The sequence below is a fragment of the Pituophis catenifer genome, unplaced genomic scaffold (genome assembly GCF_029215685.1).
Source record: "Pituophis catenifer annectens isolate HBS135680 unplaced genomic scaffold, rPitCat1.0.hap2 SCAF_1, whole genome shotgun sequence".
Taxonomy (NCBI): Eukaryota; Metazoa; Chordata; class Lepidosauria; order Squamata; family Colubridae; genus Pituophis; species Pituophis catenifer.
The window spans coordinates 351,699,334-351,713,077 of NW_027256881.1; the positions used below are offsets into that span (position 1 = coordinate 351,699,334).

Consider the following 13,744-nt stretch of genomic DNA (forward strand, 5'->3'; position numbering starts at 1 on the left):
CGACAAAAGAGGACACTTGGCAAGGGTGTGCCGGGCACTACAGCCATCCAGCCATAAGCAAAGAGCTGTCACTAGCCAAGCCGACCAACAACCACCTAAGAGAACTGACAGGTCCGGTTATAAAAAGAAAGGCGCATCTTTTAAAAATCCAGAGACCTTTCAAACCAGAATTGGTCAAGCGACCACCTCCCCAGAGAAGAAGCTGCACTTCACCGTCGAAATTGAGGGCGCTCCATGTAAAATGGAGATCGACACTGGCTCATCCATTACCATAATGTCATGGGCTGAGCTGAAGGCAGCAGTTCCCAACTTGCAAAAATGCCAACTGAATCATCAACGACTGTGGCTAAAAGACTACCAGGGAAACTGCATCCCTGTAGAAGGCTACAGCATGTTCCAGGTCAAATTCGGCCAGTACCAGAAGAATCTGTCCCTCACTGTGGTCAGCAGACATCTCCCAAGCCACCTTGACCTGGAATGGGGGTCACCGGAATCCACAATACCAGACGCACCCTAAAGGACGACCTGATACGCAAGTTCCAGGATGTGTTCAACGACCGCCTGGGCAAGTATATGGGGACCCCTATCTCCTTCAACCTGGTCCCTAATGTAGCCCCAATCAGACTTAAGGCTAGGAGAGTGCCTTTTGCACTAAAACCAAAAAATTGATCAAGAGCTAGACAAGCTCATAAAACAGGGGTTTTTAATTCCAGTGGACCTTGCGAAATGGGAGACACCGATAGTCACCCGATTAAGCCCGATGGATCAGTGCGCATATGTGCCGATTACAAGTGCACAATAAATAAAGCGCTCCACCAAAGCGCCTATCCGGTCCCCATTATACAACATTTGCTCCATTCTCTGGGCCCTGGCAAGATCTTTGCTAAACTCAATCTTGCGCAGGCATACCAGCAACTGCTGGTAGATGGCACTACTGCTGAGGCAGAGACTATTGTAACTCATAGAGGTGCCTTCAAGTGTACAAGATTGCAGTTCGGGGTTAGCGTAGCTCCCGATTTGTTTCAGAGTGTGATGGAGCATCTGCTGCAAGGACTTCCAGGGGTAGTCCCCTATTTTGACAACGTCCTTGTCACCGCAGCAGATGAGCAACAATTGGGGGACCAGTTACGTAGGTTGCTAACAAAATTTAGAAATGCAGGATTGCAAGTAAAACAGAGCAAATGCAAGATAGCAGTGCCTGCCATTGAATTCTTGGGGTACAAAATAGACGGAACTGGCATCCACCCCACAGAAAGCAAGATACGGGCTATTAGGAATGCACCAACCCCTAAGAACAAGGCAGACTTACAAGCATTCCTAGGACTTTTGAACTTTTACTCGATTTTCCTTAAAGACAAGGCAACGATAGCTGAGCCCCTCCACCGGTTACTGGCTAAGAAATCCCTGTGGGTCTGGGGCAAGGCTGAGGCTGAAGCGTTTGAGGCTGTGAAAAAACTCCTATCTGCTGACAGTCTCCTAATCCAATATAATGGAACACTTCCCCTTGTGTTAGTCTGTGACACATCCCCCTTTGGCGTCAGGGCCGTCTTGAGCCACAGACTACCAAATGGGCTAGAGGCACCCATTGCTTACTTTTCTCGCACCCTGTCCAGCACTGAGCAGAACTACAGTCAGCTGGACAGGGAGGCCCTGGCAGCCGTGACAGGAGTGAAAAAAATTCACGAATATTTGTTCAGACGGATATTTGAACTGGTCATGGACCACCGACCTTTGCTGGGTCTCTTGGCCGGGGATCGTGCCACCCCAGCAGCCTTATCCCCTCATCTGACTAGGTGGGCCATTTTTCTGGCTGCCTATTCCTACCGCCTTGTTCACTGCCCTGGCCGGAGCCTCAGACATGCTTCTTCCAAAGTACATCTAAATGTGCAACCAATGCCATTTCTATGCCAAACCCAGTCCTGAAACATCACTGAAATGAGGATTCATCCAGGGTCCACCAAAATAGTTCAGTTTGATGTGGTCCAGCAATTGTTCCTTGAGTAGGAGTCAAACTGAGTCCTCCTTCAGAGGTAGGGGAACAACCCCCTCTCTCAAGGATGATTCATACTGGCAGCATCTCAACTGTGGGTTTGTTCCCAAAGACAGAAGACTTTCTGCATCAACTCTTCCACCACTCTTTCTTGCATCATCTCTGTTGCTCTTGTGGACATTCAGACTCTCCACAGCTCAATTTTATTCTGTTTAACAAACTGAAGTTGTAGGAGGAGTGACAGAACCTGGGCATGGAGTCAAAAGATGAATCAGCCTAAACTCTCTATGTAGCCACAAAAGGATTAAATCCAAACTCTCTTGAATTCCATTGACCGTTATCTAACACCAAGGTATACTGATCATTCGTTTATTAGGTTCCTGTGGATAGGCATGATTAGTAATAAATCAGTCTAATTGGAACTTCCTGTGTAGTCTCAATGTTTTGCATCTGACACAACATTTAGAAAGACATTTCTTGAGGTAACCACCATACTGCTCCTTGAGCAGAAATTAATAGTCAACAAAAACCCCAGATTTCACAAGAGTTCTAAGAAGGACAGCAAACTGTCATGCAGAATCAAAGATGAAAAGTTCCACTTCTGGGAGGAACAATTATTCACAACTGCTTGGTTTTAACCCAATCTTGCAATTCTGAAAATGCTTTCTTTGTTCTTCATGTTACAACAGAATAACAGAGTTGGAAGGGACCTTGGAGTTCTTCTAGTCCAACCCCTTGCTGAAGCAGGAGAGTCCATAACATGTTCTCCACTTCCTTCTTAAAAGCCTCCTATTATTATTATTATTATTATTATTATTATTATTATTATTATTATTATTATTATTATTATTATTATTATTATTATTATTATACCACCCTTCTCCCAAAGGACTCGGGGCGGTGAACAGCCAACAGATAAAACACAAGAAATACAAAATTTAAAAACAGTATTAAAATCCAATTAAATTAATTTGGCCCACAATTAAAAAAACACCCCTATATTAAGACCCATAATTAAACAATTTAAAAATTAAAACAATTTAAAAGAGTTAGGCCAGCCCGGCTTGCTGGAATAAAAACGTCTTTAGGGAACGGCGAAAGGTGCAAAGGTCCGGGATCTGCCGTATCTCCGGGGGCAGCTCATTCCAGAGGGCAGGTGCCCCCACAGAGAAGGCTTTCCCCCTGGGGGCCGCCAGTCAACATTGTTTGACCGATGACACCCTGAGGAGCCCCTCTCTGTGGGAGTGTACTGGTCGGTGGGAGGTTATCAGTGGCAGAAGGCGGTCTTCTAAATACCCGGGTCCTAAGCCATGGAGCGCTCTAAAGGTGGTAACCAATAACTTGAAGCGCACCTGGAAGACCACCGGGGGCCAGTGCAGCTCACACAGGAGAGGTGTTACATGGGAGCGCCGAGTCGCCCCCATAACCACCCGTGCGGCCGCATTCTGGACCAGCTGGAGCCTCCGGGTGCTCCTCAAGAGGAGCCCCATGTAGAGAGCATTACAGTAGTCCAGGCAGGATGTGACGAGAGTATGAGTGACCACGCGTAAGGCATCTCGATCCAGAAAGGGACGCAACTGGCGGATCAGGTGAACTTGATAAAAAGACTCCCTGGCCAGAGCTGTCATATGCTCTTCTAAAGACAGCCATGTATCCAGGAGGACACCCAAGTTGCGAGCCCTCTCTGTGGGGCCAATGACTCAACCCCAATAGTCAGCGATGGCACCAACTGACTATATCAGGATGCTGGAAGCCACAGCCCCTCGGTCTTGGACAGGTTGAGCCAGAGCCTGTTTCTCCCCATCCAGATCCGCACGGCCTCCAGGCACCGGGACATCACATCAAGGGCATCGTTGGGGTGGTCCAGGGTGGAGATGTACAGCCGAGTGTCATCAGCATACAGATGGCACTTCACCCCGAAACCACGGATGATCTCACCCAGTGGCTTCACATAAATGTTGAACAAAAGGGGCAAGAGAACCGACCCTTGCGGCACCCCACACACAAGGCTACTCGAGGTCAATCTCTGTCCCCCTGTCAACACGAACTGCGACCGGTCAGAGAGTAAGGAGGAGAACCACCGAAGCACGGTGCACCCTACCCCCAGCCCCTTCAATCGGCGCAGCATGATACCATGGTCGATTGTATCAAAAGCCGCTGAGAGATCTAATAGGACCAGGACAGAGGAACAACCCCTATCCCAAGCCCTCCAGAGATCATCAACCAACGCGACCAATGCCGTTTCCATACTGTGCCCAAGTCTGAAGCCCGACTGGAATGGATCCAGATAGACCGTTTCCTCCAGGTACCGGGGAAGCTGTCGTGCCACCACACTCTCAACAACCTTCGCTACAAAACGAAGGTTGGAGACTGGACGATAATTCGCTAATACAGCCAAGTCCAGGGAAGGCTTCTTAAGGAGGGGCCTCACCGCCACCTTCTTCAAGGTGGTGGGGAAGTAACCCTCACTCAAAGAAGCATTAATAATCCCCTGGAGCTAGCCTCATGTAACCTCCCAAAAGGCCAGCACCAACCAGGAGGGACACGGGTCAAATAAACATGTTGCTGCGCTAAGCCTGCCCAGAATCCTGTCCACGTCCTTGGGAGCCACTGGATTAAACTCCTCCCAGATAACATTCTCAAGGCCAGCTTCCATCACCCCGCCTGAAACTACCCATTCAGAGACCAGCCCTTCCCGAATCTGAGCGATTTTGTCATGCAGATATTGCACAAAGTCCTCAGCTCTACCCTGTAAGGGGTCTTCACTGACTCCCAGATGGAGCAGGGAAATGGTCACCCTAAGGAGGGTGGCTGGGCGGTTATCTGCTGACGTGATAAGAGCAGAAAAATAGTCAAATTTTGCCGCTTTTATCGCCACTAGGTAGGTCTTCACCACTTCACATGATCTTGATTCTATCCCTCTGTTAATGCAACCTAGAATTTAAACCATGACTGTTCCTCCCCATTCAACAGCCTCCACGCACAAGGGCAAAACCTTGACAGCACTGCTTGGTCAGTCCATGGATACACAACTGAACACCATCAGCATACAAATGATATCTGACTCTGACTGAGAAGGCCTCATTGATGCACCCTGAAAGTTGGTGGATTGGGCTCAATCTCTTCCCACCAACCAGCATTGAATGGAACCACGGTGGCACAGTGGTAAGAATGCAGTACTGCATGCTACTTCTGCTGACTGCTGGCTGCCTGCAATTTGGCAGATCAAATCTCAATAGGCTCAAGGTTGACTCAGCCTTCCATCCTTCCAAGGTAGGTAAAATTAGGACCTAAACTGTTGGGGGCAATATGCTGACTCTGTAAACCGCTTAGAGACACCTGAAAAGCACTATGAAGAGGTATTTAAGTCTAAGTGCTATTGCTATTACTATTCAGATGAAGGAGGGAACCGCATAACAGTATGCACTCATTCTCTGTTATTGCAGTTTCTAATATCATCACCTACCATGTAGCTTCAAATAAACTAGTTCTTCCATCCAAATAATGGCATCACTGCTCAGTTACAAGGGTACAACTGATTATTATATGCCAGCATGATCCATTAACATTCACACTAACTGACCAACTATGACAAAGGCCAAACTCCATCTTGTTTGCAGGAAGTCAGTTTCATGGAGGTCAAATTCACAACTTTACCATGACTCCATCTGCTCTGTGCATTACAAGAAACACAAATATGTTTTTCCATTCTGGTGAATGAGAAGCTATTGCTACACGCGTAGAACAATTGCGTTTCGTTGCAATTATCTGAAGTACAGTAATACTTAGTGTATATCCCCTGTGGATTTCTAGATACAGAGCTCTTCCAAGCTATAAAAATATCTCTGAGTTCAGCAGATGGGGGGGCAAAATATGTCACTTTAGCCTGTCTTGCAAAGAGGTCACTCCTGGCTTTGAAGAGACTCAAATGCCTTTGTTTCCTCTACTGTCATGGCCCAAACACAGGTAAGAGGAAGCATTGTTGATATAAACAACATATTTGTCCTGTGCCATCCAGGTGGCACAGATGGTGTCTGATCTGCTAAGGTTCCAGTGAGATTTCAAGAGCAACCTTAAAATCAATTTCTGCATAAACCTTGATTTCTGTTCTAGGAGGGAAGGTAATAAGAATGTCCGGGCAGGAGTCATGCTACTGCTGATGCTGATGCTCTTCTGGTTCCTGGCTCCAACTACAGCAAAGAGGCTGCAAAAGATGTGTGTGTTCAGGGATTATATCCAGATAAATGAAAGCTACTATAGGGCTGGTGATCTCATTATTGGTGGGAATTTTCCCTTGGGAATCATTATAAAGTCTCCTGCCTTGGACTTTAATACAGTGAATCGTCTTCTAAAGAATATGTAAGTTTAAGCTAGAGGGGAAACATCCAGATACAGTAAATGTTGTCTTTGCATTAAATTCTGGGTTTTTTTCAGAAATACTTCTTCTAGTGTCTGTACTGTCCTGGTGTAATCACATTTTGTGCTTTTCTCAATAAATTAAGAAGCTCTTAAAATAGGCTAGAAATCAGGAAAATGATAAAAAAGAAAATGAAGAGGGAAGCTGTGCTGGCCTAATGAAGAAATCAAATTATAATATGAATCTCACCAGTAATTTCTGGTAGAAAATTCAAATAAAAGCTCAAGACTCTTCAAGGTAATACAAAAATCCCTCTCAGTTTTGGAATCAGCATTGCTGATGAATAATGGCCTTCAGTAAATCTATGAAGTGACCCCCACTGTAGTCCTGGGCTCAGCAATCCTTACCACACCTGAAGAAGCTGCTCCAAGAGAAACCTTAAATAATTATGCTGAAAGGTGAGCAGCTGGAAAGGATTACAGCCATTGGAGCAAAGCAAATATGGCAGGCATGATAGAGTGTATAAAACAGTCCATAAAATCTATGGAAAGGCTTGTCTCCTTTCTCACAAAGTCATCCAAGCTTAGACAAAGGAAATCCTTTGGAAAAAACCCAAACACAATGAAATTTGGAAGTTTCTGCCCCCAAAAGTCTCCCCAAACAATAAAGCAAATTCTACAGCCATGCACAAGTTTTCCTGTAATGTTCTCCAATGTTTTTCTCACTACAGCCTCCTCACCACTTACTACCAGCAGTTCCTTGCATTGATGTTTGCTGTCTCCAAGGTCAATAAGGATTTTCTTCTGCTCCCCAACATCACCCTTGGCTTCCACATCTACGGCCATTTCCAAAGCGAGATAAATATTTCCTTAAACAGCCTCTCCATGCTCTCCTCACGAGGCCAAGTGGTTCCAGGGTACAAACGGGGCTGGCAGGACACTCTGCTCTCCGTCATTGGTGGTCTCAGTGCCAAATCCTCGAGGCAGATGGCCTCCATCTTCAGCATCTTTAAGGTCCCACAGGTAAGAGAGCTCTCTTGGATACAGTATGGAACAGACAAAGATCAAAAGCACACACAGAAGATGAAACTAAAAGAAGTTTTTTTGTGGGGTGGGAGCATATAATGAGCTTGTGACTCTTAGATTATTCTTTATTAAAGGGTAGCCATAATTTTAGTGCCATTTATTCTCTGTATCAGGTTGTTGGTTTCTTCTCTTGTCTTCTGACAACCAATAAAAATGGCTAAGAAGGGAAGAAGATGAAGTCAAAGTGAGTCAGCCTGACTGGAGGGCCATCAACCACACAATGGTCACTACTAAAGTCAACATAAAACTTTTACTTTGTCTTTGAAAAAAGAATCTCTTTTTCTCCAGCTCGGTGTTGGCTTTGAGTTCTCTCAGGGAGAGAGAAGAGTTTATCCTTCCTTCTTCCGGATTAATCCCAAGGAATCTCCTCAATATGTGGGTTTAGTCCAGCTGCTCCTGTATTTCCAGTGGAACTGGGTTGGGCTTGTGGCCCCTGAAGATGACCGGGGAGAACGTTTCATCTCAACTCTGACGCCAATGCTCCAGGAGAAGGAGATCTGCCTGGCCTTCACTGAAAGGTTGAAATTGGATAATTTTGAAACCACTCAGACTAAGTTTATTCACAATTTTCTTACCTTGTCTAAAACAGAAGTGTTTATTCTGTTTGCAGACTCAACTGTTACTGGCAGTTTAATAGGGGCGGTATATTTTTTTGAAAATATCATGAAAGTATCATTTAGGAAGGTTTATATCTTTACATCCCACTGGAAACTTGGCATGGGACAATCTGAAGAAAAAATGCAATTTATAAAGGTTTTGAGTGGGGCCTTGCATTTTAGGGACCATTCCAGGGAGGTCTCAGAATTCAGCCACTTCCTCCTGTCTTTAGACCCCTTGAACCCCCAAGGAAATGTCTTTCTCCCTCCATGGTGGGAATTTGTCTTTGGCTGCAAGATCCATAAATCAGGAAAGATCCCTCCAAAGGGAGAAAAACAATGTACAGGAAAGGAAAATCTGCAGAATCTGCCCATTTACACTTTTGAAACAAGAATGACAGGAGAAAGTTACAATATCTACAATGCTGTTTATGCTCTGGCATATGCTTTGCATGCAATGTATGGATCCAGAGTTCGACTGACCATGATGAGGCTTGGAAAGAGGATCTCAAATGTCCAGTCATGGCAGGTAATTTCTGGGACTTTTGACTCGGTCTACAGACACTTAAATCGGAAGCTCCCCATATGAATTTCTTCAGTTCCTGATTCAATGTATGCATGCTCCCATACCAAGTCATCTGAGACCCTGCCCTTTTTTTTAGTTTACCATTTGTTGTGCTACTCAGCTTGATGTGTGAAAAGAGCTTCTGATTAACAACGGATGGAAACTAACCAAGGAGAGACACAACCTAGAACTAAGGAGAAACTTCTTAAGGAGTTCTTCAGAAGTTGTAGGTGCCCCATTGCTGGAGTCATTTAAGAAGAGACAGGATAGCCACTAGTCTAAAACTGTAGAGGGTCTGTTGCTTGAGCAGAGGGTGAGACTGGAAGACCCCAATGTCCTTCCAATACTATTATTCTGTTTCTATGACAACCACAGCAAAGAGCAAGATTCAAAGTGGTCCTAATGGGTTCCTGTTCTGAAATTCATCAGAATGTTCTGTATCAAAGGCTAAAATGTTGGACCTCTCTGAATAGTGAAGTGACCAATCAGGTCAGATGCTTCCTTCCAAATGGCCCAGTAGATTAAACCTGGTTCCTGCATTTGGCAGCCTTTGACAACGAGCTAGAGAAAATCAGTGGAATTTTCCATAATTCTGATAGAAATCATTTCAAACATTCATTTATCAGTTAACAAGAACTTGGAACAAAGGAAATATTTGAAAATGCATGTAGCCAAGTGTCACAAGAGGAAAATCCTAAAATTAAATTTAGATTGTGGAACTAAAATTCTTCTGTTTTGGTGGAATTTGAGTTGGAAACCATGCCCAGTGATAAAGGGAAAATGTTTAGTTTCAGAGTTAAGTATTTGGTGTTACACCTGATTCCTCAGATCGCCACCAAGAGATGGAAGTAGCCATTATGTTATGATAGAAGCCACAATGTCTCATTTCTAGATCTAGCTCAAATACTCCAATTTCTGAAGGTCTCATTTTATTTCAGATTCTTGCCTATTTGAGCAATGTGCAGTTCAACAACAGTGCTGGAGATGAAGTCTTCTTCTCAGGAGATGGACTGGGATCTGTTCTTTATGATCTTCTCAATTGGGTTTTCCTCTCCAATCGATCCTTTGTCCCCATAAAAGTTGGGCAAGTAAATCCTGAGGCTCCCCCTGGCCAGGATTTCACCATTAACTCCGATGGAATTGTCTGGGCCAAAAAGGTGAGCTGCAAGGAAATGTTGTAAGTTCAGGGAAATATTCATTCTCTTTCTGAGATGCAGAACATCTTCCTAACTTGAAATATAATCAATTGAGTCAGAAATGGGCAAATCCCAGACATGCAATAGAAAATATAAGTATAGAGCAAAAAACAGAGGTGATTACTTATAAAGAGCTTCTTTTTTTGGAAAGGGGTAAGTTGCAACTGAAATCTTTAGATGAATTAAAAGAAGAAGGGATAATTTATACTTGGTTTCAGTATGGTCAGCTTCAAGCTAGATGGAGGGAAGATCAAAAATTTGGTGTTATGCAAAATGAGGAAAATCTGGTGAAACAGATTAGAGATCAAAGCCAGATGCATATTAAAAGGTTGTATAATGCATTATTGGAAATAGATTCAGAAATGGAATTGGTTAAGGATTGTATGATAAAATGGGCACAAAACTTTCAGGAACCAGTGATGATGGAAATGTGGGAAAAGATTTGGGTCCGAAATGTTAAATTTACGCAAGCACAAAATTTGAGAGAGAATTTTTATAAAATGTTTTATAGATGGCACTTAGATCCTAAAAAATTACCATGTATGTACTGTAATTTGCAAGCTAAATGCTGGAGATGTGAATGTAATGATGCAACCTATTATCATATATGGTGGACCTGTAAGAAAATCAAGGCATTTTGGATAAAAATTTGGTGGGTGATGCAGAATATTCTGAAAAGAAGGTTGAAATTTACTCCTCAATTGTTCCTATTGGGTATAACTATGGACTGTACAGTATCAGAGACTAAATTGATTTTGAATCTAATATCAGCAGCTAGGCTGTTGGTAGCACAATATTGGAAGAAGGACTCTTTGCCTACTATTGAAGAGTGGATACTGAAAGTAACGAACCTAGCAGAAAATCTCAGCGTACTTGAAGGACTATACACAAGAAAGATATGTATCGGAATGGAGAAGATGGATTGACTATATTCAAAATAAGTATCAGACAAGAAAATATCAAATAGCTTATGAATGAACGTTAAGTATTAGAAGTATTTTGTTATCTATAGTGGAGTTAAGGTTTCAGGGGGGGAGTTAGTAGTCTGAGGACAAGTAGGCTAATCTAGTTTATGATTGTTAAATGAAACACCTTGTATTTTGCTCTGGGAAGTCTGGGGGGGAGGGTGGGATGAGGGGAGGGAAAGGGTGGGGGAATATGGGGGGAAGAAAATTTTTGTTTTTTGTAAAACTTTTCAATAAAATTGAGTCAGAAATCACAGTAGTCATTTGAGGAAAAATCTGCTTTGCATATAACACCTTTGAGGTCTGGTTTGTGTCATTCCACAAAGGGATGAGATTGAGAAGAACTTCTGCTTGAAACGCAGGATGCAATTACAGCAACCAACAGTGATTTCTACAACCCATTGCTGCTCAGTTGTAGCCTCATGGTTCTTCCTTTTAGAAATGTTGCAGTTCAGTTGTAACCCTTCCTCTGCAGGATGAAACCCCAGTTCCAATCTCCCACATCCATGAGTGTGTCAGTAATGCCAGTGGCCTGAATCCCTCAGGAGCTGTTCCATATTTCTGATATATGGTAGCAATGTATTTCTTTAGAAGAGAATCAGAACATCGAGGTAGGAATGGGGAAAAGAATTAGGAATGAGGAAAAGAATGAATGCATTAGGTTCATTGCTTAAGTAATTTGAAGTATTTCTCTTTCAGACCATCCCCTTTGCCAGATGTGGCATGAAGAGGTGCCATGCAGGAGAGAGGAGAAGAGTTCCAGAGGGCGAGCTGGTTTGCTGCTACCAGTGTGACACTTGTCCAGAAGGGACTGTTTCTAATCAGACAGGTGGAGGAGACTTTAATTCTAAATCTTCCATAATCAAGGAAGACATTCATTAAATCAATATATTTTTGTTATTGTGTCATTTTTGATAAGATTGAGATGCACTCACACTTTTCAGAAGAACCTTTCAGTTTACAGATCTAAACTGCCCTGGCCACAGAGGCCACCTTTCCCAACCCACAGCGAGGATAGTTTGAGGGCACAATTTATCAATCCCCAATTTCTATTTCTATTTCTACTTTCACCTCCAACTGGGAAACCAACTTTCAGTCTTTTCTTGAGGAAGTGAGGCATATGGTCCAAGCTTTTATTTGATCATTTAGAGTGAACTTCTTCCGGCATCTCTAGCAACCCTTGAGGAAATAGACCTGCTGGAGAAAGAGGAGATCCATCTATCTATGTCTCTTTGATAGAGCAGGAAGGAGGGAAAATGAACAGATTTGAGATACAAAGCAGAGAGATTAAGGCTATCAGGTTAAGGGATAATGTACTCACAAACAAAACAGCAGCATTCCTGGATAACAGAACTGCCCATCTACTGTGGGTTCCATTATCCAATGGGAGAAAAAAGAGGCAGCAAACTGAAAGCCACCTTACTCATGGAAGTGCACAGTGAATGAATAACTGGAACCGAATAAATCCTTGTCTCTGGCTAATATATCCCCAGGATCATCATAAATGAACAATTATTCTCTCTTTTTGTTGCCCCATAAATTGCACAGTGAGTTATTTCATTATACCCTTTGTGGGTAGGTCACCAGCAGAAAAGCAAGGATAATGTGCATGGTAGTTGCTCAAGAAATCCTTAGACAAAGACTTTTGATTTCAGATGCTGCTCGCTGTGAACCCTGCCCAGAAGACCAATTTCCCAACAAGGACAAGGACCAATGCATTACCAAGAAGATCCACTTCCTGGCCTATCAAGACACCCTGGGATACACTTTAGTTTTTCTTGCTCTTTTCCTCTCTGTGATCACTTCTGCAGTTCTGGTGGTTTTCTATAAACATCATGACACTCCAATCGTCAAGGCCAATAACCGAGATCTCACCTATAACCTGCTGGTCTCCCTCCTGCTCTGCTTCCTCTGCTCCTTCCTCTTCATTGGTCAACCAAGGAAGATCACCTGCCTCTTCCAACAATCTGCCTTTGCCATTCTCTTTTCCCTGGCAGTTTCTGCTGTGTTGGCAAAAACTGTCATGGTGGTTCTGGCCTTCATGGCCACCAAACCAGGGAACAAGACAAGGAAACTCTTAGGAAGACCATTGACCAACTCCATTGTCATAGCTTGTCCTCTGGTCCAAGCACTTCTTTGTGCCACCTGGCTGGGAACCTCTCCTCCGTTTCCCAGCTGGGACTTTCACTCCTTGTTTGGAGAGATCATCTTGGAATGCAAGGAAGGCTCAGCTTTAATGTTTTACATTGTCCTTGCTTACCTGGGTTTTTTGGCCTTCATCAGTTTCACAGTGGCCTTTCTAGCTAGGAAATTGCCTGATAGTTTTAATGAAGCCAAGTTCATTACTTTTAGCATGCTGGTCTTTTGCAGTGTTTGGATCTCCTTCCTCCCCACCTATCTGAGCTCCAAAGGGAAGTCCATGGTGGCTGTGGAGATCTTCTCCATTTTGGCCTCTGGAGCTGCTCTCTTGGCTTGTATCTTTTTCCCCAAATGCTACATTATTCTGCTGAGGCCGGATCTGAATTGTAAAGAAAATATAGTAAGAAACAAAAATTTCTAACAAATGCAAGGTTCGGCCTCATTTGTCTTTGTCTTTGAGGCATGTTTAGAATGTGATAATTTTTGTTCTGTTGAAATCCAAACTGAAATCTTCATATAGTGGTTTCTTTTAATTTTATCCCAATTATTTATCAAGGCATTTCGTACTAGATGTCTCTGAAAGTATGTATGAATTTTATTCTTTCCTTCCCACAGAAATGTGTGCCATTCCAATTGAAGATTGTGGCCCTCTAGAGTTAATACTCTCTTGTTATTTAATTGAATCCAATGTTTAAACCACATTGCTGCTGCCACTTGATAGTATAATTCCCAATCCGGCAGGCCAAAGCATCCTTTGGTTCTAGAATCCTGTAAACGTTTAAGTTTTATTCAGGCTTTTTCCCCCAACCAAATGAATTTACCTATTATTTTATTTAATTGTTCAAAGAATC

General features: G+C 43.3%; 1 protein-coding gene across 1 annotated transcript; it reads left to right on the forward strand.

Annotated features, from left to right (window-relative positions):
- Positions 1-726: 726 nt before the first annotated feature.
- On the forward strand, positions 727-13,314 carry LOC139313062 (vomeronasal type-2 receptor 26-like). The gene is made up of 7 exons (XM_070938417.1): positions 727-1,129; positions 1,514-1,793; positions 7,078-7,369; positions 9,532-9,750; positions 11,194-11,272; positions 11,518-11,583; positions 12,410-13,314. The coding sequence occupies exons 1-7, from the start codon at positions 727-729 to the stop codon at positions 13,312-13,314; spliced, it is 2,244 nt and encodes a 747-aa protein (XP_070794518.1).
- The last annotated feature ends 430 nt before the right edge of the window (positions 13,315-13,744 follow it).